This window comes from Hemibagrus wyckioides, linkage group LG22, assembly GCF_019097595.1.
Source record: "Hemibagrus wyckioides isolate EC202008001 linkage group LG22, SWU_Hwy_1.0, whole genome shotgun sequence".
In the NCBI taxonomy this organism is placed as follows: domain Eukaryota; kingdom Metazoa; phylum Chordata; class Actinopteri; order Siluriformes; family Bagridae; genus Hemibagrus; species Hemibagrus wyckioides.
Window position 1 is genome coordinate 11,544,922 of NC_080731.1, and position 26,422 is coordinate 11,571,343.

General features: G+C 37.7%; 3 protein-coding genes across 3 annotated transcripts; all 3 read left to right on the forward strand.

The window, feature by feature from the left end:
• Positions 1–7,230: 7,230 nt before the first annotated feature.
• Positions 7,231–8,888, forward strand: LOC131343651 (natterin-3-like). Its single transcript, XM_058375477.1, has 2 exons — positions 7,231–7,345; positions 7,663–8,888. Exons 1-2 carry the CDS (start codon positions 7,231–7,233, stop codon positions 8,751–8,753), a joined length of 1,206 nt encoding a protein of 401 aa, XP_058231460.1. The 3' UTR covers positions 8,754–8,888.
• Positions 8,889–9,771: 883 nt separating this feature from the next.
• On the forward strand, positions 9,772–11,593 carry LOC131343480 (natterin-3-like). The gene is made up of 3 exons (XM_058375202.1): positions 9,772–9,924; positions 10,039–10,153; positions 10,343–11,593. The coding sequence occupies exons 1-3, from the start codon at positions 9,922–9,924 to the stop codon at positions 11,449–11,451; spliced, it is 1,227 nt and encodes a 408-aa protein (XP_058231185.1). The 5' UTR covers positions 9,772–9,921; the 3' UTR covers positions 11,452–11,593.
• Positions 11,594–13,694: 2,101 nt separating this feature from the next.
• On the forward strand, positions 13,695–15,432 carry LOC131343683 (natterin-3-like). The gene is made up of 2 exons (XM_058375535.1): positions 13,695–13,788; positions 14,273–15,432. The coding sequence occupies exons 1-2, from the start codon at positions 13,695–13,697 to the stop codon at positions 15,370–15,372; spliced, it is 1,194 nt and encodes a 397-aa protein (XP_058231518.1). The 3' UTR covers positions 15,373–15,432.
• The last annotated feature ends 10,990 nt before the right edge of the window (positions 15,433–26,422 follow it).

A 26,422-nucleotide genomic window follows, 5' to 3' on the forward strand; every position in this document is an offset into this window, starting at 1 on the left:
ATTCACGCTTGCCATGTCCCATTATAAATTTAGATATGATCCTTAATGTCATTCATAAGTAGTTGCAATCTAATGTCTGCCTTGTGCATTCATGGTATTTACAGTACAATTGATCATTGCACCATACCTCTGCTTTAACTGTTGGCATTTTGACGTGACAAAACTTGCATTAATATCAAATTTTCACTTTCCTTTCTTGTTTTTTTTTTACCCCATGTAGCAGGACGACCAGATTTTTATTACATGCATTATTAAACTTGCAAATATTAAAGGGAGCAGAGATTTCAGTGCATTGTACAGACAAGGCTGTGAAATATTCATGCAAGAAGATGCAGGGTATGGAGTGGTCATTTTCCCCACTCTTTCCCATTTCGCTTGCATCGTCTTTCAGGAACAGTTTTCACAATCCCTGGAGGAGCCTCTTAAGCTCAGCAGCAGCTGGTAGAGCTGAGGGCAAAGACCTCCAAATGCTGTTATTGTGCATGCACTGTATATCCTCGTTTGGTTTTCTTTCCTTAAATAATTATTGCTTCACTTCGGCTAACATGCTATAAATGATTGCCTTAAAGCAATATATGAAGATTTGAAATATGTGAGCATAGTTCTGATGTTTCGTATCAACCCGAATTATAATATCTTAACATTTTAGTAGTACTTGTTTACTGTAATGTTAATGGGAGTAGGAAAATTGTTAAAGATATTTTGGAGGCCAAAACAATCCCCTTTCTTTCATTGCTAATGGTTCAGGTACAAAGAGCTGCTTCTGTTCTCCAGCATTTTTATAAATAATATATTTATATTTATATTTTGTGTATATATAATAATATATAATTTTTCAAGATAATCTCTGATGAGATTTCACCCCATGCTTCCTAGAGCATCTTCCACAAGATGGATTCTTCCTCCATAGCTGAAATCAAGCTGAAATATGCAAGTGATCCCAAACTTTCAAAATATACTATATATATTTTTTTTGCAGATGTGGTTTCCTGTAGCTCAGTGTTGGGTTTTCTATGCTTGTCTGTCATTTGAAGTTTGTCTAATTAAACTTAAAGATAAATGAGCTGGGGGCAATACACATGCATGGCTGCCTTGAAAAAACCCCCTAAATCACAATCCCGAGTATGTGCCCACGATAAAATTGGGTCTATAGAGAAGAATACTTTGGAGAGGAAAAATGTGTGATTGCTTTGGAGGGTGTTTGTGTCTAATAGTATTGCAAGCATACAAATCAGTTACAGAAGCCTAGATGTGGATTGGACACTGGTTAACTCATATTTACAGCATTATTATGATAGCTTGTGAGACTTTAAGATAGCGTTTGTGTCTGTGTGTTTTTGTGCGTGCATGCGTGTGATAGCATGTGTGAGAGGTTATGATAGTTCAGATAGATCACACACGGTAGCGTAGGATTTACATCAATTTAATACTTATCATTTAACTCATTATCTCCCAATGAGTCCTTTGGCTCAATTAATGGTTTGATGAGGATGAAAATAATAAGGCCTTGGTCTTGCTTCTGTTGGCCTTAACTGCAAGTCTAAAGTTTTGGCATAAGTTCATAACATTGTTATTAAATTAAAAAAAAAGTCAGCAAACTGAATTATGTGCATTATGTACGCTTACATGAATGCGGGGAGACGGGTATTCTCACAGCCTTGCCATGCAAAAGTGTTGAAGACAAAAGGCCATGCATATTTGATAAAGTACAAGGCAGTGTCCTCTCTATTCTGTATGAGAAGCAGTGGTTTAGAAGTAAGTTTGCAGTTGGAATTAACCCCAATCCCAAAAAATTCAATCTCATTTCATCGACCTGATAACCTGATCATTTATTACTAACACTCATCATTTCAAAATGAATATTAACATAATATTAGCATATAATAGCATACTGTTTTGCTTCTGTGCAATGTAGAATGTATGTAAAAGAATGGACTCAGTGATTAATAGGATGGTTCAATGCACTGTGGATTCATGGACAGCAGAATATGATCCACTCTGAATAACTAAAAGCTGTTACCATACTCACACTGACATTGGCATCATTTACATTCAACAATCAGATTTATAGGGTGTCAAGTTAATTAATGCTAGATCTTCCTGCTAGTAGGGTGATATTCTGTATTGTAAGACTATTATGACCACTGACAAGTGAAGTGAATAACACTGATTATCTCCACATCATTATTTTAGGCTATATTAGGCTATATTTTATTAAGCAGCAAGTGAACATTTTGTCCTCAAAGTTGATGTGTTAGAAGCAGGAAAAATGGATAAGCGTAAGGATTTGAGCGAGTTTGACAAAGGGCCAAATTGTGATCCAAAACTGCAGAACCAAAACTCTTGTGGGGTGTTCCCAGTCTGCAGTGGTCAGTATCTATCAAAAGTGGTCCAAGGAAGGAACAGTGGTGAACCGGCGACAGGGTCATGGACGGCCAAGGCTCATTGATGCACGTGGGGAGTGAAGGCTGGCCCGTGTGATCCGATCCAACAGAGAGCTACTGTGGCTCAACTTGCTGAAGAAGTTAACGCTGGGCTGTTTTGGCAGCAGGCAGGTGGTCATAATCTTATGCCTGGTCTGTGTATATCTTAAGTGAATAAGTGTACAAGAACATCCCTTCATCAAAAAAGCTTCAGCTTTAAGCAATGTCTACCATCATATGATTTCTGACGTGATTTAATAAACATCCGTTTTGGTCATTTCGTTTAAAAGTGCTAGCCTGAATTAGATGATTCAGAGTTGCACTGGCCTACATCCCAATGACATAAAGCTTGGAGGACAAAGGCAGCAGACAGATACCGAGTATACCTGTTATTCCACATGAATGAAAATGTACTAGAGCATTTTATCTCAGCTAGAAGAGAGAACTGCAAAAGTGGAATAGCATATTTTATTTATTAAAATCCAAAAGTGTGGCAAGTCCAAAGTGAAAAAAAAAAACACTCATGCATCTATTGCAGTGTAGAGATGACAACAACTATGGCCCCCACCACCTGACTTTTCATACACTAAATATAAATCATTGCGGTTCATGCTGGATTTTCAGTATAGCATGCCAGAAAATACTAAAAAATATATATATACTAAAGATTTGGATTTCCATCTCTATTTCTATTTTACTCACTCCACAAAGACTATATGCAATAATTTTAGTGCATTTGTGGTTGAAACACACAACAGAGTGCTACCTCAGAATATTTGGCCATGAATGAAGAAATTAAACTCTATTTTGACAAACTAGCCATAATAATAATTCAGTTAGTTTTCTTTGACAACACAGTACCTGCCACTTAAAGGACTTGAACATCAGAATCCAAATCTTGAACAATTCCACCTCAGATGTCAGGCTTCAGACACAACTTTTGTCTGAAACAGAAACAGAATTCTGAAACAGAAATATTTCACAGTATTTTGTATCTCTTGATGCCCCCTGCTGTTCTTGAACACGTCGAGACAGATATATTGCTTGCTTGAGAAAGAACACAGCATTTAGGGTGGTTGCAGTAATGAGGTGACTTTTAGTGCATCATCTCTCTGCTTACGCTGATCTACAATAACTAAAATCTCCAGCCTGCCAAGAAACTACAAGAATGATTACATACCAAGCAGTGCATTCAATTTATATGCCTCTTTTTAAGGCTAAAGTGTGCAGGATTTTTGGTCAAAATAAACAAGTGTATTGACATTATTGAATACTATAATATTTAATAATACTCTATAAACTGATGTTCCTGTGATCCTGTAAATCACCCTGGCAATCTTGTAATTCAACATCAGGGCACTGATGTAATGTTGTATGCAAATACTGTACAAAATAATGAATGATTGACTGTCTTTGCCTAGGTCTTTGCCTAGATCACCTAAATTCCTGGCTAAATATAATTTCTTATTCATGCTCTTCACTACTGGCCTGTTTGCTTTGGTTTCTTTAAGAAACTCTCATCTGCATTAAATGCAAACCTTCATGCCCTGTGACTTAACAACTAAAACTAAATGCTAAAATGCTGTTTGCCACAAATGTCTGTGAACTAATCAAATTATTTGATCTACTAGTATGCACAATTTTTTTTACTGTTGATTTAACTTTTTTCCCTTCATTATTTTGTTTATTTACTCTTCCAGAGCACATGATTTATTCAGGCAGGCCATGCGTTCCCTGTTCATCCTGTTCCATGTGGTTCCAGCAATGAGGGAAGTACACTATGAGCAGTTCTCCCAGAGTGAGCTAGGTGTCCAGTCTGGCCCTGGAGCTCCTGGCCCTGGAGTTCCTGGTACTCGAGTTCCTGGTCCTGGTCCCAAGCCTCTATCCGCTGACTCCAAACCTGGTACTGGTCCTAGTCGACTATCTCTGATAACTGATATTGAAAACTTTGTGATTAGTCCATACATTTTCAAGATGGATATGTTCCACAGAACAATGTTACAGATGACCTTGATCTTATAAGCTGTCCTGTAAACAATTTGCCCTATAAAAAATGAACCCTACAAAGACACTTGTTTTGTAATACCTTAACAACCTAATATTTATCCTTATCTGAGTCTTATGAACATATACTTATCAATTTCAGGTTGGCAAGGCCAGACACTTGTACAGACAAGTGTAGGTATACAGGACTTTATTGAACTTGGCAAAGAAAACAGAGACATGATCTAGAAACAAGGTCAAAGTGCAGGCAATGGCTTCAACAGTCAACATGAACTATGAAAGAATATGGGGTGGGTGAATGTGAGATTGTCTGTGATAGCTGTATGTTGTGGTTCATGATTATAGGATCAATTTGTCTCAGAACTGGGAAAGCACATGTTTTTTCCACTGGACACTGTCTGGAGGTTCTCACCTGTGGGGCATTGTCAGTCTCTGTGTCAGGTTCTAAGTCAGGGCCTCCACAAAGTAGCACTCAGACAGAATACACTCCTTGGTGAGTTCACAAGGTGGAGGTGGGTATAGTCAGGTCAGAGAATTGCCCTTGGCAAGTGAAATGAAGAATAGCATACCGTGTGCTGGGAGTTCAGCCATTGGTCTTTTCAAGATTTTGGTGAACAGGATTAATGGGAAATGGGTGTCAGAAGACCATGTTTCCATTCCTTTAAGCAAAAAACAGAGATTCTGCTTGGTGGGGTTCAGATTCCTTGAGAAGAAAAGAATGGCAGTTGGTGGAGATTTAGTTTCTGAATTGCTATGAGATCACGATAACTGCTTCTGAGATATTTATCTCCACATTGAAGAGCTTTGATTGGGGTGACATAGGATGGGAGCTGATCTACATGCTTCCTTAAACTTGGAGGAGGTTTGCCCAGAGTCTGACGTCCACTGCATTCATTTGTTATCCTTTTTTCATCAATGCACTTAACAGGGATGCTATGATGCTAATTCCTCTGATGAAGCATCAATTAAATTTGCTAAAACCCAGACAGCATTGCAGCTCCTTCACAGTGGTGGGGACTGCCCATTGTGTGACTGCAAAGACTTGGTCCTGGACCATGAGAACCCCCTCTGGCCAAATGATAGAGTCCATAAATGCTATTTTGTAGGCATGGACTTCATATTTCTCACCCTTGACATAAAGATGGTTTTCAAGCAGCCAAGGCAACACATATGGCATTATGCAGTCTTTGCACTTGTGCACTGCATAGGTTGAGCTCTGTGAAGATTTTGGCCTCTTATAGTTGTTAAAGAGCCGCTGGCACTAAAGGCAGAGGATAGCGATACTACTCTATGACTTGATTAAGGCCTTGGTAGTTACCTGGAATTCTGAATCTGGGCTCTCTATGGTGGTTGAGGAAATTTTGATGAAGGGCATGTGGAGACGTAACAGTGGTTTGACCACTGCACCACCTTTAATTTTATCAGGAGATCTAATGCAACTGACGTTTTTCTGTGAAGGGGCAGTCAGTGAAGTTTCCAGCTGCACTGGAGTTAATCAGCTGAAACACATCTGCAATGGCAGCACAAAATATGGGTGAGATAGAAGACAGGAACAACAAACGTGCTGGAGCGGGCCATGGAGGGTGCTTGCTCAGAGGTCAGAGGGCATTGTGCTTGGGGCTGCCACAATAAAAACATCTTAATGTTGTATCTCTTGTTCCACATTGTTTAACTTGATTTGTCCAAGCTGCATGAGCTCAGAGTTCTGGGGCCCAGGAATGGGAAGGATGTTTATGTGAGTGAACCCTCTGTTTTTGAGGATGGCTTCAAGACATATGGACATACATTGAGAAACACCTGATCATCACAACATCTTAGCTCTGTGAGAACATCAGCACTGAGCTTCTGACTTTAAGTGCTGGCTCATTTTACTGCCAACATAAGAATGTTTAGTGCAAATACTGCTGCACTTTGGTTCCCTAGCAAGCAGTTTCCCTCCGATCTCCTTGCCCTTGGGAGAATGGTCAATGGAAGAGTTGCAAAAAGCATTCGTAGGAGGTCCATGTCAGCACCTTGTTGGTAAGTAAATTGATGAACTAGGCTATATTTAGTGGCCCCTCTTGGCTCACAAAATAAAGTGAGCATTGCAACATGAATCATTTCAAATGGCCATGCTGCCTGCATTCAAATAAAGTAAAATAAATACTGTAAATTGGCAGCATAATGGCAGGATTAAAAATAACTTCCTATTACACTTTTTTTTTTTTTTAATAAATAGCTACTTAAACTTGTATGTGTACATATATGTTGCAATATCAATCAACACAAAATCTTGAAATGAAACCCTTTAGTAACCCTCTACAGTATGCTGAGATCAGAGAGATGATAGCATGAGAGTTCAACAGGAGATCTGAAATTTATGACTTAAGAGTCCATAAAAGAGCTATATAAGCCTGAACCACTGGGATGATCTGAACGCAGGGAACAGACCACAAAGGTATGTGTACTTTTTTGCATATAAAATTAAGTGAAATGTACTGTATTAGCAATCTTATACTACATTGTAGTTATAGATATCAGAATAATTGCTAACTTAAATATCTCCAAAAGCAATACATACAAAATGACTTGTTTGACAGAGGTAGTGTCCAAAGGAATTGAATGAAAGTAATGAACGTGTGTACAATTACAATGCAAAAAATGTATACTAGTCAGAAGAAATGCTAATGAAAACAGGCAAATGACACCTAGTAATACACACCACTATCAACAACAGAGCATGTTGAGTTAATACAAAGCAATGATAAATAAACTACTGCATGCTGCTAAGCTTGGAAAACCACTAAGCATAAATTCTTTATAGATGAAGCTGTTTGCTGTTATCGCCCTTCTTCAGCTGGGGGCTTTCTGTGTATATGCTACAGAACCACAGATCAACCTAAAAGAGATTGTAGAGAAAAGTGTACATACTAAGAAAGGTAGAGTGCTTATTCTTTTATTTATATTAATATGTTGATATTACTATACTGTATTTATATTTAAATTGCCAATAAATTTTATAGTTTCCATAATATCAGATATATTTTTTTATTGACGTCAAGTTTTCTAATTTCTCTCTTTAAATCATTACTTAACAATAATAAATATATTATATAAAGATAAGTATTGAGATAATCCTCAAAGACATAACATACTTAAGATTGCAGATATAGATTTTCTTATATGCCATAAATGTTACTTATTTCTCTCTCTCTCTCTCTCTCTCTCTCTCTCTTTCTTTCTTTCTTTTTTACAGCACCTCTTTTGAACCCACTACTAGAGGGTAAAATCCCACCTCTTATAAACAATGATCCAGTTTCTGGCCCACTTACACCTCCAGATCTTGATGAACCATTGAGCTATTCACATCTGTTTGGTGAGAATGTCAATCTAAACTGGACCAAGTGGGAGGGATCTCTTCCCCAAGGTGCAGTTGGCATCTATAATGGGTATACAAAGCGTTCTGATTACATCTGCAAATACAACTGTGAAGCAGGTTTTTACACTCCCAGCAAAGGCCCATACTGCAACTACCCCTATGGTGATAGAGAATATCATGCCCCTGAGTTTGAAGTTTTAGTCAATGAAGACAATTTCGAGTTTGTGGAGTGGAAGGAAGGTTCATATGGATCTGTGCCAAAGAATGCCATTAGGACCTGTGGAGGTGTTGGGATTTTCGTTGGTAAGAACAAGTATGGGCTTGGTAAGGTTGTTCCTCAGTTTGAAGCCTTCTTCCTGCCATGGGAGGGTGATGAATACTGGTACAAAAAATACGAAGTGCTGGCCATCAACCGTGACGTCTACACCCAACATATCTCCCATGTTGAGTATGGTATTAATGAAGTTGAGCTCTTCCATTACCCACCAGAGACCATGAGGATCTCCAGTGTAGCCAACAATGACTGCCAGACAATAACCAAGACTGTGACCATCTCTAAGACCACAGAGGTGGAGAGCACCTGGAACATTGGCCGTACCACCATGCTTGGTGTTACAGCAGGCATCACTGCCAAGATCCCTTTAATTGGCAGTGGTGGAGTGGAATTCACTGCAGAGAAGTCCTTTCAGTTCAACCGTGGCACTACCCTAGTAGAAGCTCTTAGTCATGAAGTGTCAGTTCAGCTAACAGTACCACCCAATCACTCTTGCACTGCACGCATGGAGGGCCGAAAGATGACTGCTGACATCCCGTTTAAAGCGAGGCTCAGCCGGACATATGCAAATGGAGAGACCCAATGGACCTCAATCAGTGGTGTCTATGATGGCATTCAGATAGGAGAGGTCAGAGCAGTGGTGGACCGCTGTGAGCCTATTATAGATGCTAAGCCATGTCCATCAGCTGCATAGTGCGATGAAAGCTCAAAGAAGCCAGTAACCAATTACTATCTTTCAATACGCCAGTACAATAGTTATAGAAGTGCATATTGTTAATGGCTGGATGAGTTGTATTTCTTAAACAATAACATTTGTGAACTAACACCCTAGCAAGAAGTCTTCTTACTGTAAATTGCTTGAAAAATAAAGAGATTAAAAAAACCAAACACTTTCATTTCTTTATCAAGGTTTTGACACAATAAAAAATACATAAAAAAGAAGCAAAGTCTTGTAACTGAACTTTGCAAAAGACTTTATTAACGTGTTCAATTCTGTGATTGGCAACAATAAAACAAAGATGTATTTCAATACATAATACAAAATATGTATTATGTAAGTTAATTACTTACGTAAAGGCAGTCGTCCAATTACAGCACAGCAAACCGAGCTACAGCGCACGCATTATTTTTGAACCAACATAACGTTTTTTGTTTTCATGTTTCATTAAATGCAGCAAGTGCAAACGGTTTGGTAGAGCATTAAAACTGCAGTGTCACAGCCTGAAATACTGTAGCCTACAATGGAAGAAAACCCTGACCCCATCCCGCCACCTGCACACCCATGGCCAGTGGCCTTACCTAAGGATTTGTTTTAAGTTTTAAGTAGAACTGAAGAAAGACTCTTTCATATTCACATACCTGCTCTGCCTCAGTAACCTACGATTTCAACTTACACGTAGAGGTCAGCACATTCTGTGATAATCATAATGGCCATTTTCTTAAATATGAATCTAATGTTAGCCTGCAGCAATGAAGGATTTAATTGTGCATGTGAATAAGTCTGTCATTATATTAATAATGTCATATATGGCTAGTTATGCTTAAATTAGCTTAAATAATTAGCTAAGTAAGCTAACGTATCAGTAAGGTAATCATTAACTCTTGAGCATCAGTCTATTAACGTTACTGATGTTAAACTGCAACCCAATAACCCAATAGCTCAATTTTTATTGTTGATATTTGACCAGTCACCAAGTAAAATTTCTTTTTCATAGTTTTTATTTTTTTATGTAAAAGATGTTTTCAAATTGAAATTGGGGACTTTTACTTTTACTGGAGTAACATTTTAACCAGAGTATCTCTACTTTCACTAAAGTACAGGACATGTGTACTTTGCCCACCACCAGTAACAATAACAGCGTATGGTGAGTTAAATTCTCAATGCTGATAAGCTTATAAAACCACTAATTACCACTAAATTATAATAAATAAACAATCAATATAACAAATAAATAAGTAAACCACTAAATTCTTTATAGATGAAGCTGTTTGCTGTCATCGCCCTTCTTCAGCTGGGGGCTTTCTGTGTATATGCTACAGAACCACAGATCAACCTAAAAGAGATTGTAGAGAAAAGTGTACATACTAAGAAAGGTAGAGTGCTTATTCTTTTATTTATATTAATATATTGATATTACTATACTGTATTTATCCATTTAAGGTTTAAGTTTTTCTTGGTTTTGTAATTTCTGACTGTAAATGGTTATTGTATAATTATAAATATATTCTCTCTCTCTCTCTCTCTCTCTTCATTTTGTTTTTTTTTTGTTTTGTTTTTTACAGCACCTCTCTTGAACCCCCTACTAGAGGATAAAATCCCACCTCTTATAAACAGTGATCCAGTTTCTGGCCCACTTACACCTCCAGATCATTTCAGACATCCTCGCCAAATAGATGCGAATAGCAATTCACATCTGTTTGGTGAGAATGTCAATCTAAACTGGATCAAGTGGGAGGGATCTCTTCCCCAAGGTGCAGTTGGCATCTATAATGGGTATACAAAGCGTCATGATTACATCTGCAATTCCAAATGTGAAGCAGGTTTTTACACTTCCAGCAAAGGCCCATACTGCAACTACCCCTATGGTGATAAAGAATATCATGCCCCTGAGTTTGAAGTTTTAGTCAATAAAGACAATTTCGAGTTTGTGGAGTGGAAGGAAGGTTCATATGGATCTGTGCCAAAGAATGCCATTAGGACCTGTGGAGGTGTTGACACTTTTGTTGGGAAGAACAAGTATGGGCTTGGTAAGGTTGTTCCTCAGTATACAGCCTTCTTCTTACCATGGGAGGGTGATGAGTACTGGTACAAGACATACAAAGTGCTGGCCATCAACCGTGATGTCTACACCCAACGTATCTCCCATGTTGAGTATGGTATTAATGAAGTTGAGCTTTTCCATTACCCACTAGAGACCATGAGGATCTCCAGTGTAGCCAACAATGACTGCCAGACAATAACCAAGACTGTGACCATCTCTAAGACCACAGAGGTGGAGAGTACCTGGAACATAGGATCTACCATCAATCTTGGCGTTACAGTATGCTTCACTGCCCAGATCCCTTTAATTGGCAGTGGTGGAGTGGAATACACTGCAGAGAAGTCCTTGCAGTTCAACTATGGCACTACCCGAGTAGAAGCTCTCAGTCATGAAGTGTCAGTTCAGCTAACAGTACCACCCAATCACTCTTGCACTGCACGCATGGAGGGCCGAAAGATGACTGCTGACATCCCGTTTAAAGCGAGGCTCAGCCGGACATATGCAAATGGAGAGATCAGATTGACCTCCATCAATGGTGTCTACAATAGCGTTCAGATAGGAGAGGTCAGAGCAGTGGTGGACCGCTGCGTACCTATTATAGATGCTGAGCCATGTCCATCAGCTGCATAGTGTGATGAAAGCTCAAAGAAGCCAGTAACCAATTACTATCTTGCAACACGCCAGTTATATAAGTTATAGTTATATAAGTGCAAATTTTTAATGGTCTAAAAGGCAAGAAGTCTTCTTACTGTAAATTGCTTGAAAAATAAAGAGATAAAAAAAAAAAAACACTTTCATTTCTTTATCAAGGTTTTATAACAATAAAAAATAAATAAAAAAAGAAGCAAAGTCTTGTAACTGAACTTTGCAAAAGGCTTTATTAAAGTGTTAAATTCTGTGTTTGGCAACAATAAAACAAAGATGTATTTCAATACATAATACAAAATAAATGTTATGTAAATTAAGGCACCAAAATTACATTTTGTATCTCAAAAAATTAATAAATAAAATAACGGTTTTTGTAAATAAGTCAGTGAACAAACAAATATAGTTTCCCCGCAGGCTTTTTGGTAGCACTGCTGTGTCTGTATTTATTAACTGCTACACATAAAAAGTTCTGCATTTGTACAATTATTTATTTATTTATTTATTTATTTATTTATTTATTTATTTATTTATTTAATCAATCAATTAATTAATTCATTCATTCATTCATTCATTTATTTATTTATTAAAATAAAAAACAAATACACACAAACAATAGATATTACAAACCTATTATACATTATTTGTTTCCTGAATGTAAATTACATGTGGGTATTTGAGGTGTACCATGTTACTGATAATCTGTATCAGAAATTCTCCATATCACTGATTCAGATCACACAATATATCAGATCATTCCAAGGAACATCCACTTAACAATATTTTCAACTTTTATTTGTTAGACCACAGTTATCAAATCACTGATGATTACACACTCTGTGATGTCCTTAACCTCTATACAGATACTGATTTTATCAGACATGTATCAGACATTTATGCCTGATAATCAATCCCGGATAAAGAGGTTGTAATTCCAATATCTTGTTAGGTAAAAGTTTTCTCTGACCTGAGATAGTCATTATCTTTGCCCTGTAAATTCAATGGTCCTGTTTTTTTTTCTCTATGCCCTATAAAACTTAAAGAGACATTAAGATTTGATTATGAAAAGCAGCAAATATATTATCATTTATTTACTGCCTTTTAATTTAACTACTAGGTGATTAACTTTTTCTTAGAAGTATGGAAATAGAACCATGTATTGGAACATTCACTATATTGGCAAAAGTTTTGGGACACCCCTCCAAGTAATTGAATTCAGGTTTTGGTTTTCAGGGGTTGTGCTTGGCTCCTTAGTTCCAGTCAAAGGAACTCTTAACGCTTCAGCATACCAAGACATTTTGGACAATTTCATGCTCCCAACTTTGTGGGAACAGTTTGAGGATGACCCCTTCCTGTCCCAACATTTCTGCACAACAGTGCACAAAGCAAGGTCCATAAAGACATGGATGAGTGAGTTTGGTGTGGAGGAACTTCTCAGAGTCCTGACCTCAATCTAATAGAACACCTTTGGGATGAATTAGAGTGGAGACTGCAAGCCAGGCCTTTTCATCCAACATCAGTGCCTGACCTCACAAATGTGCTTCTAGAGAGGAATGGTCAGAAACTCTCATAAACACACTCCTAAACCTTGTGGAAAGTCTTCCCAGAAGAGTTGAAGCTGTTATAGCTGCAAAGGGCGGGTCAACTCTATATTACATTCATGTGCATGTAAAGGCAGACGTCCCAAAACTTTTGGCAATATAGTGTAAGTAGTTTGTGACAAAAAAGCTATACAATGACAAATATTTAAAACTTTCATCATTTAAATCTGCACTTCACCTATATATGGGCAGAGAATCACAAGGATAGGGTGAAGTTATCAGTGTTGGTTTATTGCAGCAATTATAAGAGCTTAAAAACCCTTTGGCAGTACCATGTATCAAGCACTTGAAAAGGAGTCTGAGAAGGTAAGACGCTCTTTTTATATCTAAAAAAAAAAACCCAACTTCTTTTCATGCTATGTATTAATGTTTAGTGCATTATGACATAAACCTAAAACATATCATCCAATAATGTGTACCTAATTGCACAATTTTTATTGACTGATAATATTTTAAATGGTAGTCTATACAATTAGTGTTTACTTTTAATGATGCAACGGTCTGATGAGTATTTGTGTGGGTTTGAAGTCAAAGTTATTGCATCAAGAAAATAACAAAAATAATAAATAATAATTAAAAAAATTCCATTGAAGCATTGCATATGGCTGACTTTTTATTTCTCACCAGATGAGGGCAGCACTTCCTTTAGTGTTAGCAGTGTTGCAGTTCTGCTCAACACCACTGCACTCAATCCCCACTCCAAATCTTACTGCAGAAAACAGTAAGTTTATCATTATATACAAAGATGTACGAATGTGCCAATTATAGATTACGTTATGGTCTGTGTGGAAATTCTCATGTTTTCTGCATGTCCACATGGGTTTCCTTTCCAAATTGAGTGTGTGAAGGTGTGTGTGATGCTTTAAGATGGACTAGCATCCGATACTGGTTTTATTCACTCTTTTTTTTGGCCACGGTTACATGTACAGGCTGAAGATCTACCACCATCATGATAAAGATAAAGCGGATATTGGGCCTTGGTCCGCTGTCTAGTGCCATGTTTTATGGAGATGTAATTAAAGCTTACTCAACATTTGCAAGTGGAATATAACTCATGAAAACAGAATCTTACCTGCAGTGTTTAATATACAGAAAGCTTCAAATACTGAAATATTACTACTAATATAATACCCAATATACTACTTTTAATATTGGCCATTCATTCTTTTTTTTTTCTTGTATTTCTTTTAATGATTTGAATTCAGAGATCCATCTAAACCCTGACTTGGGGGACGTGGAACCACCTCTTGATGGCTGGACTACAGTAATAAATTCTGAAACGCCCCAAGAGTTATTATCCATGGAAGAGGGGAGCTCAGCATTCATGTTTCAGGAAAATGTCAACTTAAAGTGGGTTAGCTGGGAAGGGTCACTTCCGAATGGGGCAGTAGGCATCTACAATGGTTATGCAGGACGCACTGACTATGTGTGCAAATTCAACTGTGAGGCTGGATTCTACACTCCAAGTAAAGGCCCATACTGCAAATACCCTTATGCAGATGCTGAGTACACTGCCACAAAGTTTGAGGTGTTGGTCAATGAGGACCATTTTGAGTTCCTGGAATGGAAAGAAGGCTCTTATGGGTCTGTGCCCAAATATTCAGTGAATACTTGTCCAGGAATTGATATCTTTGTGGGCAAAAACAAATATGGACTAGGTAAAGTTGTTACTAAACATGAAGCCTTCTTCCTGCCTTGGGAAGGCAAGGAATACTGGTACAAGTCATATGATGCCCTGGCCATTAACAGGGACACCTACAGCCAGCAAATCTCCCATGTTGTGTATGCTGTTGATGAAGTCAAGCTGTTCCATCATCCACCAGAGACCATCCAAATGGCCAGGGCCACCAACTATGAGTGCTCCAGCATTGAACAGACCGTCCTTTTGCAGAAGACTAGCACTGTCGAGAAGTTCTGGGACATCGGTAGAGAAACCCGCAATGGATCCACTTCAACCATGAATGGGAAAATCCCAATCATCAACCCAGACAATGTGGACTTCACCAAAGAACAGACAGTAAGTTTTTCTCAGGGGACAAGAATGATTGAAACCATCAGCCACTCCATGTCTGTACAGGTCTTGGTCCCACCAAACCATTCGTGCCAAGTGAGAATGGAGGCAAGAAGGATGACTGCTGATATCCCCTTCACAGCCCGACTGAGTCGGACATACACCAATGGAAACACTCACTGGACCACTGTCACCGGGACATATGATGGTGTGAAGATTGGAGAAATTAATGCTGTAGTGGAACGCTGTACTCCTATGCCTGATGCCCCTCCATGCTTTAATGAAAGTGATTAAGGGAAAGGTTCTTCATTCAAATTTCCACATTTGCATCAGTGACAGAAAAAAGAAATCCACTACTGAATCATGTGGAAACATCAAGAATTAACTGCCTTAATAGCTTATATCAATGTTAATAAAGTACATGTTGCACTTATAGATGATTGTATTTTTTTGTAGTTTGACATACATTTGGTTACCATACTGACATGCAAAAACTTGTTATGCATTTTTAACTATAATCTATTTTAGATCTGGATACCAGAGATTTTTTCTACCATATTTTGGAAAATGGTATTTATAAAATTCATTCAGGATAAAATTCAGCCAGGATCAAGACACATACTACATACTGATAAGTGACCAACCAGACCATGTATAATGCCAGATGCAACAGTAGCAGAAAATACTGTATAATATTACAGATGTTGTGCTAAAAATTGTGTTGTTTCAAAAAAAAAAAAAAAAAAAGTTGATATTTTGACTTGGAGACCAAAAAAATTTTTTTTTTGTTCACATAACCAAATAAAAAACTCCAGCAAATGTTTTATATAGTGGCTACAAAGATGGTCCATGGAATCTCTTCTTCATCATTTCTTCATCATTAAAATTCTGATTAAAAGGATTCTAATCACAGCACAGGTCAATGGAAATTCAAAATACAGTAATGATCACTCCAGTTCGAAATCAATATTCTTCTCTCTCTCTCTCTCTCTCTCTCTCTTTATAGGGACATAAATACCTACAGGGCTTTTTTATGGAAAATAGACTCATTTGAACTAAACCCTTCTTTAGCAGATGGACAGATTTTTTTGTTTATATTGTTTAACAAACTAGGGGGAGTACAGCGTTTAAGAAAATTTTCCCAAGATCTTCCCAAGACCCATAAATATTCCTCCTCAGTCAGCATGTTTAAACAAGTCCAGTTTCTGTCTCATCATACATTACCATCCAAACAGTTGAACATGTGACAGGTGTTGTGTTTGGTGAGATAGTCTCATTTCCCTGGGCCCATATTTATACTATGAGCCAAAGAGTGCACACTATGCCTATCTAAACAGTCAATCAGCTTGACAATCACACCATTTCGACTCTATATGCAAACCCATGCAAACTAACACCAGACTTTAACTGTCCACACACTTTTCCAAAAGCAAACATCGAAATAAATAGATAGGCGTGTTGTCCCCTTGCAATAAACTGTGTTATTATTGTTGGTACTCAGTTAGAGAGTGTGGACATTATTCATGTAAACACAGGAATATTTGAGATTCAGTCACTTATGGCGTTCACACAAGGATTTGTTTGGGCAGTGTTGAGAGGTCAATATTGACTTTAGAGAATTGATGGTCTGTAGTTGTCGTGGTCATCACATTTACCTGTCACTGTGGGAGATAACAGGAAAAAAAAAAAAGCTCAGGAGAATGGACAGTACATGTAGACAGCTGTTAGTTCATTTAGACTAGAGAGATTAGAGAGATACATACCCATAGATTTAAAGAAAGAGAGAGAGAGAGAGAGAGAGAGAGAGATCTACTTCTTCCCATAGCATAAACTAATTGGTGAGAGAATGTTTCCCATTGCACAATCTCTACAGAATTCTTTCTTTCTCGCTCTCTCCAAGTCGAATTGATTCATTGATATAAGTATCAGCCTAATGAGGATAAGGAATATCTTAATATAGAATCCTAATTCCTCCATTAATCCTTCATTACAGCTGAAGCCTCATTCACAGCTCCTGCCTCCTTCGTGAAGGCACACTCCCACCATCACATGCCATTGTTCTGCCAATGAAATATCTCTCAGTCTTTGTCCCCAGTCACATATAGCTGATCTGTTCTCATTAGGCTTTGATGTTCATTTGGGTTTAGACTGAAATATACTCCTTTTGTGTGCTGTATGGTATTAGAAATATAAGACATATGTTTAATGAGTCTAGGTCAAGTGGGAAAGACTCATGTGAGATCTCAGGAAAGAGGATATTCTATGGTGAGACAGCTGTACACGAACAATACATGTGTGCTTGAGGCATATTCTTCAGCCATATTTTAATGAACTGATTTTGCTCATCTTTACAGGGTTAATAAAGGCTCTACTATTACAGATTTGGGGCTACATTACAATGATATCCTTTCATTTTCACTACCAACTGCTTTTGATATGAAATTGTTTCCAGCTGTAAATGACTCCAGGTCAAAGTCCAGTACATGTCTCATAAAAGAGTGTAATATACTCATAAAAGGGTTTCTTAATGGTTTCTTTTTTCAGAGAAGTTGGTTCCAAGCAGCTTCCTTTAATTAGCTCAGAACTCCTAACTAGAATATCACACTGTTAAGAAGTATATCACTCCAAAAAAGGTGGGTTCTTGATGCTTATTAAAGAAAGCAACTTTGAACATTATATGAAAAGAAAACCTCTGTTGTAGGGCTCTGTACAAAAACTCAAGGTGACAGTGTCAAGGATCCCCTTTAAGAAATGAAAAAAGTCTTAAGACATACCTAGAAAGATAGAATAAATAACAACTTAGGCTGCTATATGCAACCTATTTTTTTATATGGAACTCTATTAACACTAATTATGCCTTGGTGTAGCCATCATAACAGTACCCACCCACCCACCCACCCACACACACACACACACACACACCACAGTAAGACTTATGAAGAAGATACAGAAGAAAAATACCTTTTTTCCTCAGGGTTTTAATGAAATGATGAAGAGTGAAGTGAGATCAATCTAACTAGGCCTGTGTAGATGAAGAGATTTAGGCCACAGTCTTGACCTAAAGGGAACCCATACCACCAAATCCTCCTGCACACCTCAGAATGCTCTTCAGACATAATTAACATTGGGTAGGGGTGAATTTCTTTTCTTTGTTTCTCTCAAAAGAAAATGATGAAATTGGTGTTTACCTGACTGTATTCTGACCTGAGGGCAAAATATCAGAGTCTCTAGGGCAGACTTTTCAGAAAATCCACCTAGCCTTGTGTCTAAGTCCTTGGTATTAGAAATTACAAAATAGACTTCGGTATTAATAAATTCAATCATCCTGTGCTAATTTTCTATTAACAGGCATGGGTTTTGTGTATGCAAATGGATTTCTCAGTTTCATCCCAAGGGTGAAATGTGAGTGTGAAAATGTGTCAGAAAATCTATTCACTGAATCATAAACATTGATAGCAGAGGATAGACATGTATAAACAGCACACTGCCTGATCAAGTTCAAGCATGCCAGTATCTCAAGAGAAAGAAGAAACCAACATACACCATCTAAACACTGTCTTAACAGTGCAGTCAGTACAACCGCAACAAAACAAAGGCATTACGTGTTGGCTTTTCTTTTTACTTTTACATGACTATTGCCATTAAGTCATTCTTAATTAATGAATTCATCCGTGGCACTTTAAACTGATAAAAAATATGCAAATAACACCCCAGCACAGCAGATAATATCATTTACAGTTACCATCAGATAAAAGTGTAAACTGGGAATCCAGCTTTGCAAAGGGTAACATATTCAACCAGGTGTTTCAGGCTTGGGGAAAGTACCCTTTACTTTGACTGCACTTCTATTGGTTGTCCCGCTTCCTCCACAGCCTTCCACCAAACCCTTGCAGTCCTCATTGCAAATGTTTGTCTTGAGCAAAGAGAGGAGCAGGTGTGGATCTGGCTCTTTTCTTGTGTCGAATAGAGGGGGGGAGCTTAACTGCAATCACACACCACCACATCTCTGGCACACCCCTGGCACATGTTAGAGCCTGTGGCTGCATGCTCCTGATGAGGTGTAGCTAAGGAGCTATGGTGTGGATTGGGCTACAGTGTAATGACTACTCACTACATTTGTTCCATTTTTTATTGCCATTATAAAACATTGGCTTTGTACTGAAGGGTGAGGAGACAACACAGTAAAAGCCAGATTGTTATGCTAGAACAAGGCAAATTAACCCTTAATAGATTTTATTCTAAATTATTGATCACATCATTACAGACAGTTGATTATCCAGTTAATAAATCATTGAATACTACTGTGCATTCTGTATCCTCTGTAATTCTTTGTTGACCTTTGAATGGTTTGCTTGTTTTCCTCTTAATGGAGTGACTAGAGCTGGAGGTCAAAGGGCTTCATGCCCTCTAATTAAGAGAGAGGGCTTTTGCTTCCTTCATTGACATGACTTTTGACCCAAGCATTTCTTCATGCCAAAGCCAGTATAATGTGATGCCAAACATCATCACAATACTAAGTATTGTAGTATATATATATATATATATGTATATATATATATATATATATATATATATATATATATATATATATATATATTAGTATGCAAAATAATTTGGTTTTAATTGTTGCTTATCCTTTAAGGAAAATCCCCTGCAAAAATATATATTAGAATAGATTAGGAATAGAATTAAGTAAGGAATAAAACATGATAGGATGTGCTGTTATAGGAAAAGAATAGATGACAGGGAAAGGTGATACAAAACAGAGTTATTGTTACAGCACCACTGGTTCATGGAGCAATTTTCCTGTTACCAAGTAACAAGAAATTGCAAGCTCCTCTGTCCTGAACATTCTACCATGGCTGAAAAGTTAGATTATTATAGTGCATTGACATCCAAGACTTCTCCCTTAAATGTAAAAAAGGAGGTTTCTTGCAGAAACTTTCATCATATCAATGAAAATATGTTTTATTTGTCAAACAACACATTCAATTTTGTTTGCATTTCATTGTCTGTACTGCTTATCCAATCTTTAATCAGGTCATGGGGAGTGTGATCAGGCATCAAGGCAGGATACACCCTGGACAGAGGGCCAACCCATCACAGGACACACACACATGGCAATTTAGAGACTCAAATCCGCCTAGAAGCTTGTCTTTGGACTTTGGGAGGAAACCCACCAAGCACAGGGAGAACATGCAAACTCCACCCAGGACGCTGTAGGTGTGAGGCGAACATGCTAACCACTAAGCCACCGTGCCCCCTTCATTGCTGCTTATTTATTTTAAATAGTAACTTCATACATTTTTCCAGTCTATTTTTCTTGGACTTCTTTTGTCCTTCAAAGCCAAAATGTTCATCACTCACCAAAAGGAACATTTCACCCATGATATAAACTATTAACAATTATTTCTTGCCTTTTTATTGATTTAATGAGTAACTGTAGTTGACCTGTGGAATTATTCCCCATGAAACTACGTCTCTCAGGCACTTTAATACGCAGAGCCTTACAAATGGGTTCATTATGAGAAGCAGTGGACTGTATCACAATCTTTCAACAGAAAACTGGTTAATTAATAAAACAGCTTTAATCGTAAAACCTACGTCTCAGAACTTCCTGTTAGGTTGCGAATTTGATTCTGATCGTAATTTCCATTAACATGACACCTTCACCTGACATACTTGTACTTCATTTTGTCTGGGTTATATTATGTCACTATTTAATAACCATGATTTAACCTTTTTTTTTTTTAAATGAACAAGGATAACACAGCAGGTCCAGAGAGCGGTACTTGAGTGTCTCTGTGATGTGTGCACATGTAGAGATGTTTCTCCAGTAGGAAAAAGTGTTGCAATAATACATCTACTGTCATTTTTCATTCCCATAATAGCTTGTTTTTGCCCAAAAGACTTCCTATTCCCTTATGTCTACCAGTTGGGTGCATTAAGGAAACCCAATACCATAGGTGATCTGAAAGGAGGCAGGATCTTGTTAGAGACAACTTTGTCTCTGACATTCTAGAATAACCTATCCACAGTTATTATTATACCTGACTTTTGTCTGTGATAGTATTGATGTCTTGTTTAGGGAACACAGAGTGATATGTCGAGAGACTTCCTCTTGTAGTGTTTTTTTCCCCCTACTGAGTTTAGAGAATAGTATGTTGTCGCCCAGCCAGTGGTCTTAATAGCCTTAGATCTATTGAACACTGCATTAAACCAACAGGTCTGCAAAAGTCTTAATCATATATTGCAAAGCATAGCATTTTTCCTTTTAAGCCCTTTAGGTCATCTATTGTGTGCAGAACAAAAGTTTATTGCTGTGAAATGTAAATGTCCGGGGAATAACATGAGCAAAGGAAACGGAATGTCATTGATAGGAAGCAAAAGCAAAACTGCTTTAGAGGTGAAAACAGCACACTGGCAAATGTTTTTGGTCTATTTTTAATTTTTTGTTTACTTAGAAATCACAAAAAGGATTATGAACACACAAAGATCAATGAGGTGCTACAATGGTTGTTCATTAAAATGAACTAACTCTCCCAACGTGTTAATGAGTAACATATTTCATTAACTCACTGGCTGCACATGCAACCTCCATTAAAATGAATTCACCTTTCGGGTTGTTGGTATTTGTGGACTGATGTCCTGATATCCCCAACCACCTGATATTAAACAACATAACATAACTCTATTAAAAAACTTTTAAGTAAATAACCCGGCCTACTGTGAAAGGAAAAGCTCCAGTGTGCTGCCCAGTCAAGTACTTGCCTGGAATCTAATTAAGTTATCTAACATAATGGCCATGCTAGACAGCAAGTGTAATACAAACTATGGAAATTTAGAGTATAGATTCATTATCCTCATCTAAGTTTCAACGAAAAAGGAAGTTGTTGGGGACCATCAGCGGTGGGCTGTACTGTTCTGTCTTCACATAATGCACTTATATGTTCCAGATTCAGAAAGGATCATGTGTCGTCTTTATAGATTAATTCATCTAATTAGTTCTACAAGCAGACAGATTGCACAACGGCCAATGTGTGTAGTGTAGCAGGCTGTGAGATGTTACACCATAACTGTGAAAATCATTAGGTTCAACATCCAGTACATAGCAAATGAAAACTGCAATAATCAATAAGAAATACGTTCTTTCTCTTGTAGTTGAAACTACCTGTTCTCTGGGCAACTACAAAAAGGCCCTGACATGAAATGTGCTTGTTCAGATACTCAGATTAGTGATTTTCCACCCATGATTCTTATTAATCCCTCTTTCCTGCTCTTTTCACTCGTTACCTTGTCTCAGCTGAAGCCAAACACAACAACTGTTCCAAACTGTCTAGTCTCTTGGGCAGTTACCATGACTCCCTTGGTCTGGACACTTCTTGCACAGGGGTCTGACCACGTCTGATGGCTGTTGACAGCCAGTCACAGAGCTTCAAAGGAACAATGCAGGCTGTAGAGTGTGACTGCTCAGGCCCTAATCCTTTTAAAGCAGAATCCCATCCGGATCTTTTTCGTCTGCCCTCACAGAGACACGGCTTTTTCCGAGTACTCCGTAATACAGAGCATTAGGAGATAAAGACCTCTTGCTCACAGCTGTGGCATACTCCTTGGAAAAAGTCACTCTCATTTTATCTGTCATTCTTTAACTCTCTGATTATCACCCTGTCTTTGTTTCAGTGCTTTTCACCTGTAAACTCTCTTCATTATAATATATTGAAGAGTCTTATATCCACATTAAATTCTGAAAATAATTCTCAGGACTTTAGATTTGTTTAATTTATATTCTGATACACATGCTCTTTCTAAAACAGAATGAAGAGAAAAAAACACAGATAACAACATCTGGAAAATCCACTGGTTGGAACCAAATTATCATATGTTCCCAGAGGACATATAAGAGTTCAGGAGTTTTTTTCCCACACCAGCAATAGTTTGTTACTGAATGGAAACATTTGATACTTTCATCCTAAGCTTTTAACCTTGAATTCACTGTAAATAAGCTATGTGTCTTTAATGAAAATAAATGTATATACTGTAGACCCATATCTTTTTAAGAACTTAGCCCTGTTGGTTAATAAATATGTTTTTTTTGTGAGTGTATAAATACTACATATTGTAGGTGATGGATTAGAGTATTTTCCTTCATGGCTTCACAGACTACCATTTTGGCAACCCAGACGTCACATCTGCCACTGCTGCTCCACAGAGACCTCTGGGGCATGGGAACTCGCCTCCTCCCTCACGCCTGAGACCCTGTGCTTTACCCCAGCTCACTCTCTCTACTCTCTCTCTACACACTTCCATCATTTCTCATATCACACTCCTACTCGTTTGTTTTCCTTTACTGTCTCTGATCTCACCGTCTCTGCTTACAAACGGCAGTATCTCTTTATCGTTTAAAAAGTTTTTTCTCCTTCTCTTGTCTTCTCTCTAATTCTTTCTCTCATATCTTTTTTTTTCCACCCTCTGCCTCAAGACATTTGTTATGTAATCACGTAATTGAGGATGGGATATGAAAAACAGACATGGGAAAAACAAGACTTTTTCCCAGAAAGTTTTTCAGCTGCAAAACCCCTCCTGTCTGCTGAACCGTGGTTTGTGGGTTGTTCACTGATACAGTGTAGTTACACACCCAGGGATTCAAGCAATATTTGGAAAGTGGTGGAAAACTGACAGTAATTGAGGGAGGAGGCTACAGTTTCTATTACATCTCATGCCAGTGATCTGCCAGTTGACCTGCATTAACATTAGCATAGTACATAGTTTAGATTTTGGCTCAGTAATTTAGCTCTTTACACAGAAGCTAATAATAGGGACATATTGATTGGCTTAACACGGAAGGCAAATGAACCATTGCAATAGAATCATGCTTGTGTTGTTCATATGGCAGAATTATTTTCATTCAGATTGCCAGAGTGTTTCACACATCTAACATTAAATGAGTGTGCACAATATCAGATTACATGTTGGATTAGCGAACTAGCAAACCTAATCACCAAGCCAACAAGCAAGCAGTTACATGAAATCTGATAAACCAATCACATGTATAATTACAAGTTAGATTAAATAAACATAGGCAGCTAACTCAGGGTAGAAACATTAATTATCCTGCCTCTCGGGGTTGACTCTGAATATCTCTCATCTGAATACACTGTGACTATGAACTGGATGACATATGCACAAGATTCATCTTGTCTTGGCTCTCGAAAATACGAAGGGTGTCGGAATGCTGTCTCGGATTATTCCAGGTCACTTTAACTCCTGGTCAAACCTAGGCGGAACCAGTCCTGGGCCATTTGTGAGGTTACTTAGGCATCTACTAAGAATCTGTGGGATAGGATTTATTTTTCTAGTAATTTATTGAATTTTCTTTCTGGTAAATGTATCTATATTTCTCAGCCATGTGCCTGTGACTAAGAGAACAAGTTAGATAAAATTGCACATGTAAGTTAAAAATGAATGAATGGATAAAGTTAGCTATAACTAAAGCTCCAGTGATACACATCTGTAGGTGTTTTGTATATAGGTGAGCATTTATACACTGCTGCTATTTGCACTGTTTCTTTATATTGCAAGCTTACAAATTTTATGGTGAATTTTTCTACCTAATTATTGCTTGTTAGCATAATACTTTTTGCTAAGTTAATGATTACGTTTTTTTTTTATGAATTTTGCTAGTGATGCTTCAACTTATAGTTAAATGTAGCGAGAGGTTTTAGCCAAATTTAAGCTAACGTAAAGTTAAAAAAAATACACTATATTGCCAAATGTTTTGGGACGTCTGCCTTTACATGCACATGAATGTAATATGGAGTTGGCCCACCCTTTGCAGCTATAACAGTTTCAACTCTTCTGGGAAGACTTTCAACAAGGTTTAGGAGTGTGTTTATGTACATGAATTTTTAACCATTCCTCTCTAGAAGATTTGCATTTGTGAGGTCAGGTACTGATGTTGGACGAGAAGGTCTGGCTCACATTCTCAGCTCTAATTCATCCCCAAGGTGTTCTATAGGGTTCAGGACCAAACTCGCTCATCCATGTCTTTATGGAGCTTGCTTTGTGCACTGGTGTGCAGTCTTGTTGGAACGGGGAAGGGAGGAGGAAGGAGGTGTCGTCCTCAAACTGTTCCCACAAAGATGGGAGTATGAAATTGTCCAAAATGTCTTGGTATGCTGAAGCATTAAGAGTTCCTTTCACTGGAACTAAGGGGCCAAGCCCAAGCCCTGAAAAACAACACCTGAACTCAATGATTTGGAGGGGTGTCCCAAAACTTTTGGCAATATAGTGTATATAATAAATGCTTTTTTTAAAAAAAATTTCTATGTGTTTTGTTTATAATTCATAGGAAAAGTGTTCCTTATGAGCCTTACTGAGCTAAGCCACAAATGTTTGCTGTGCCATATTGGAGAACTGATTATTGTTTTCAAAAAATGATATGAATGAAAAATAAATCAAAGACTCACTGTGACAGGTGAAAGCATTAACAATATGTGTCTTTTATTTCATGATGGACTTTAGGTGTGATATACAGCAGGATTTGGTTAAACTGATGGCTATGTCATGTTCCAGTTTAAACTAGTGTTTAGACTCTTACCCAATGTTTTTAATACATGGTTAGTTTAGAGTAAGATCGGTTTGGAGTTGAGGACATCTGACCTAGTTTGTCTGGTATGTTTATTAGCTAAAAGCATGGCGTCGTAAAGAGCTGTGGCATCCTAAGATGAACTGTTTATAAAAGGCTGTAAGTCAATTAGGCTTGACCTGTTTCTGAAGATTGTCTTAAAAAACAACAAATGACAGAAAATATGACGATTGCTTAATACAACTCATGATCTTTTATGATTAACAGTGAAATGGGGAAGGAATACTGCTCTATTTTGAAAGACCACTGGTAAATGTGGGTTTGTTAGAGCATTTATTTGCTTAACATCAGCTCTCTGGAAGTGTGAAGGTGTTTTCCATGATCTCTTACTGAGTCACCAGACGAACACATTGCAAGTTGATACTGATATCTTGTTGCCGCCAGAATGTTCCAACAAAACTTTCCATAGCTAAGCAACTTATCAGAAGACACAGCGTTCAATCTAATATTGTTCAAAAGACTCAAAGACATGAATACAATAATCAAAACTTGAGTTCTTTAGGCAATGATGGCATATACATTGTGTGCTTGTGTGGGTATATTTGTATACATACAAGTTCAACACAAAAGCAGGGATTAGTCACTTGATTACAGCAATATAAGACCAGGAACTGAATACCCAAACTGCAATTATTTCTATTCTGCTACTCAATGTAACAAACATAATTTAAGACTAAGATGAATGAATCTTTTTAGCAG

Coding starts and splice junctions, on each gene's coding strand:
- LOC131343651 (XM_058375477.1), top strand. CDS start 7,231: ATGAAGCTGTTTGCTGTTATCGCCCTTCTTCAGCTGGGGGCTTTCTGT. Junction 7,346..7,662: donor AAGTGTACATACTAAGAAAG/GTAGAGTGCTTA, acceptor TCTTTTTTACAG/CACCTCTTTTGAACCCACTA.
- LOC131343480 (XM_058375202.1), top strand. Junction 10,154..10,342: donor AAGTGTACATACTAAGAAAG/GTAGAGTGCTTA, acceptor TGTTTTTTACAG/CACCTCTCTTGAACCCCCTA.
- LOC131343683 (XM_058375535.1), top strand. CDS start 13,695: ATGAGGGCAGCACTTCCTTTAGTGTTAGCAGTGTTGCAGTTCTGCTCA. Junction 13,789..14,272: donor AAATCTTACTGCAGAAAACA/GTAAGTTTATCA, acceptor ATTTGAATTCAG/AGATCCATCTAAACCCTGAC.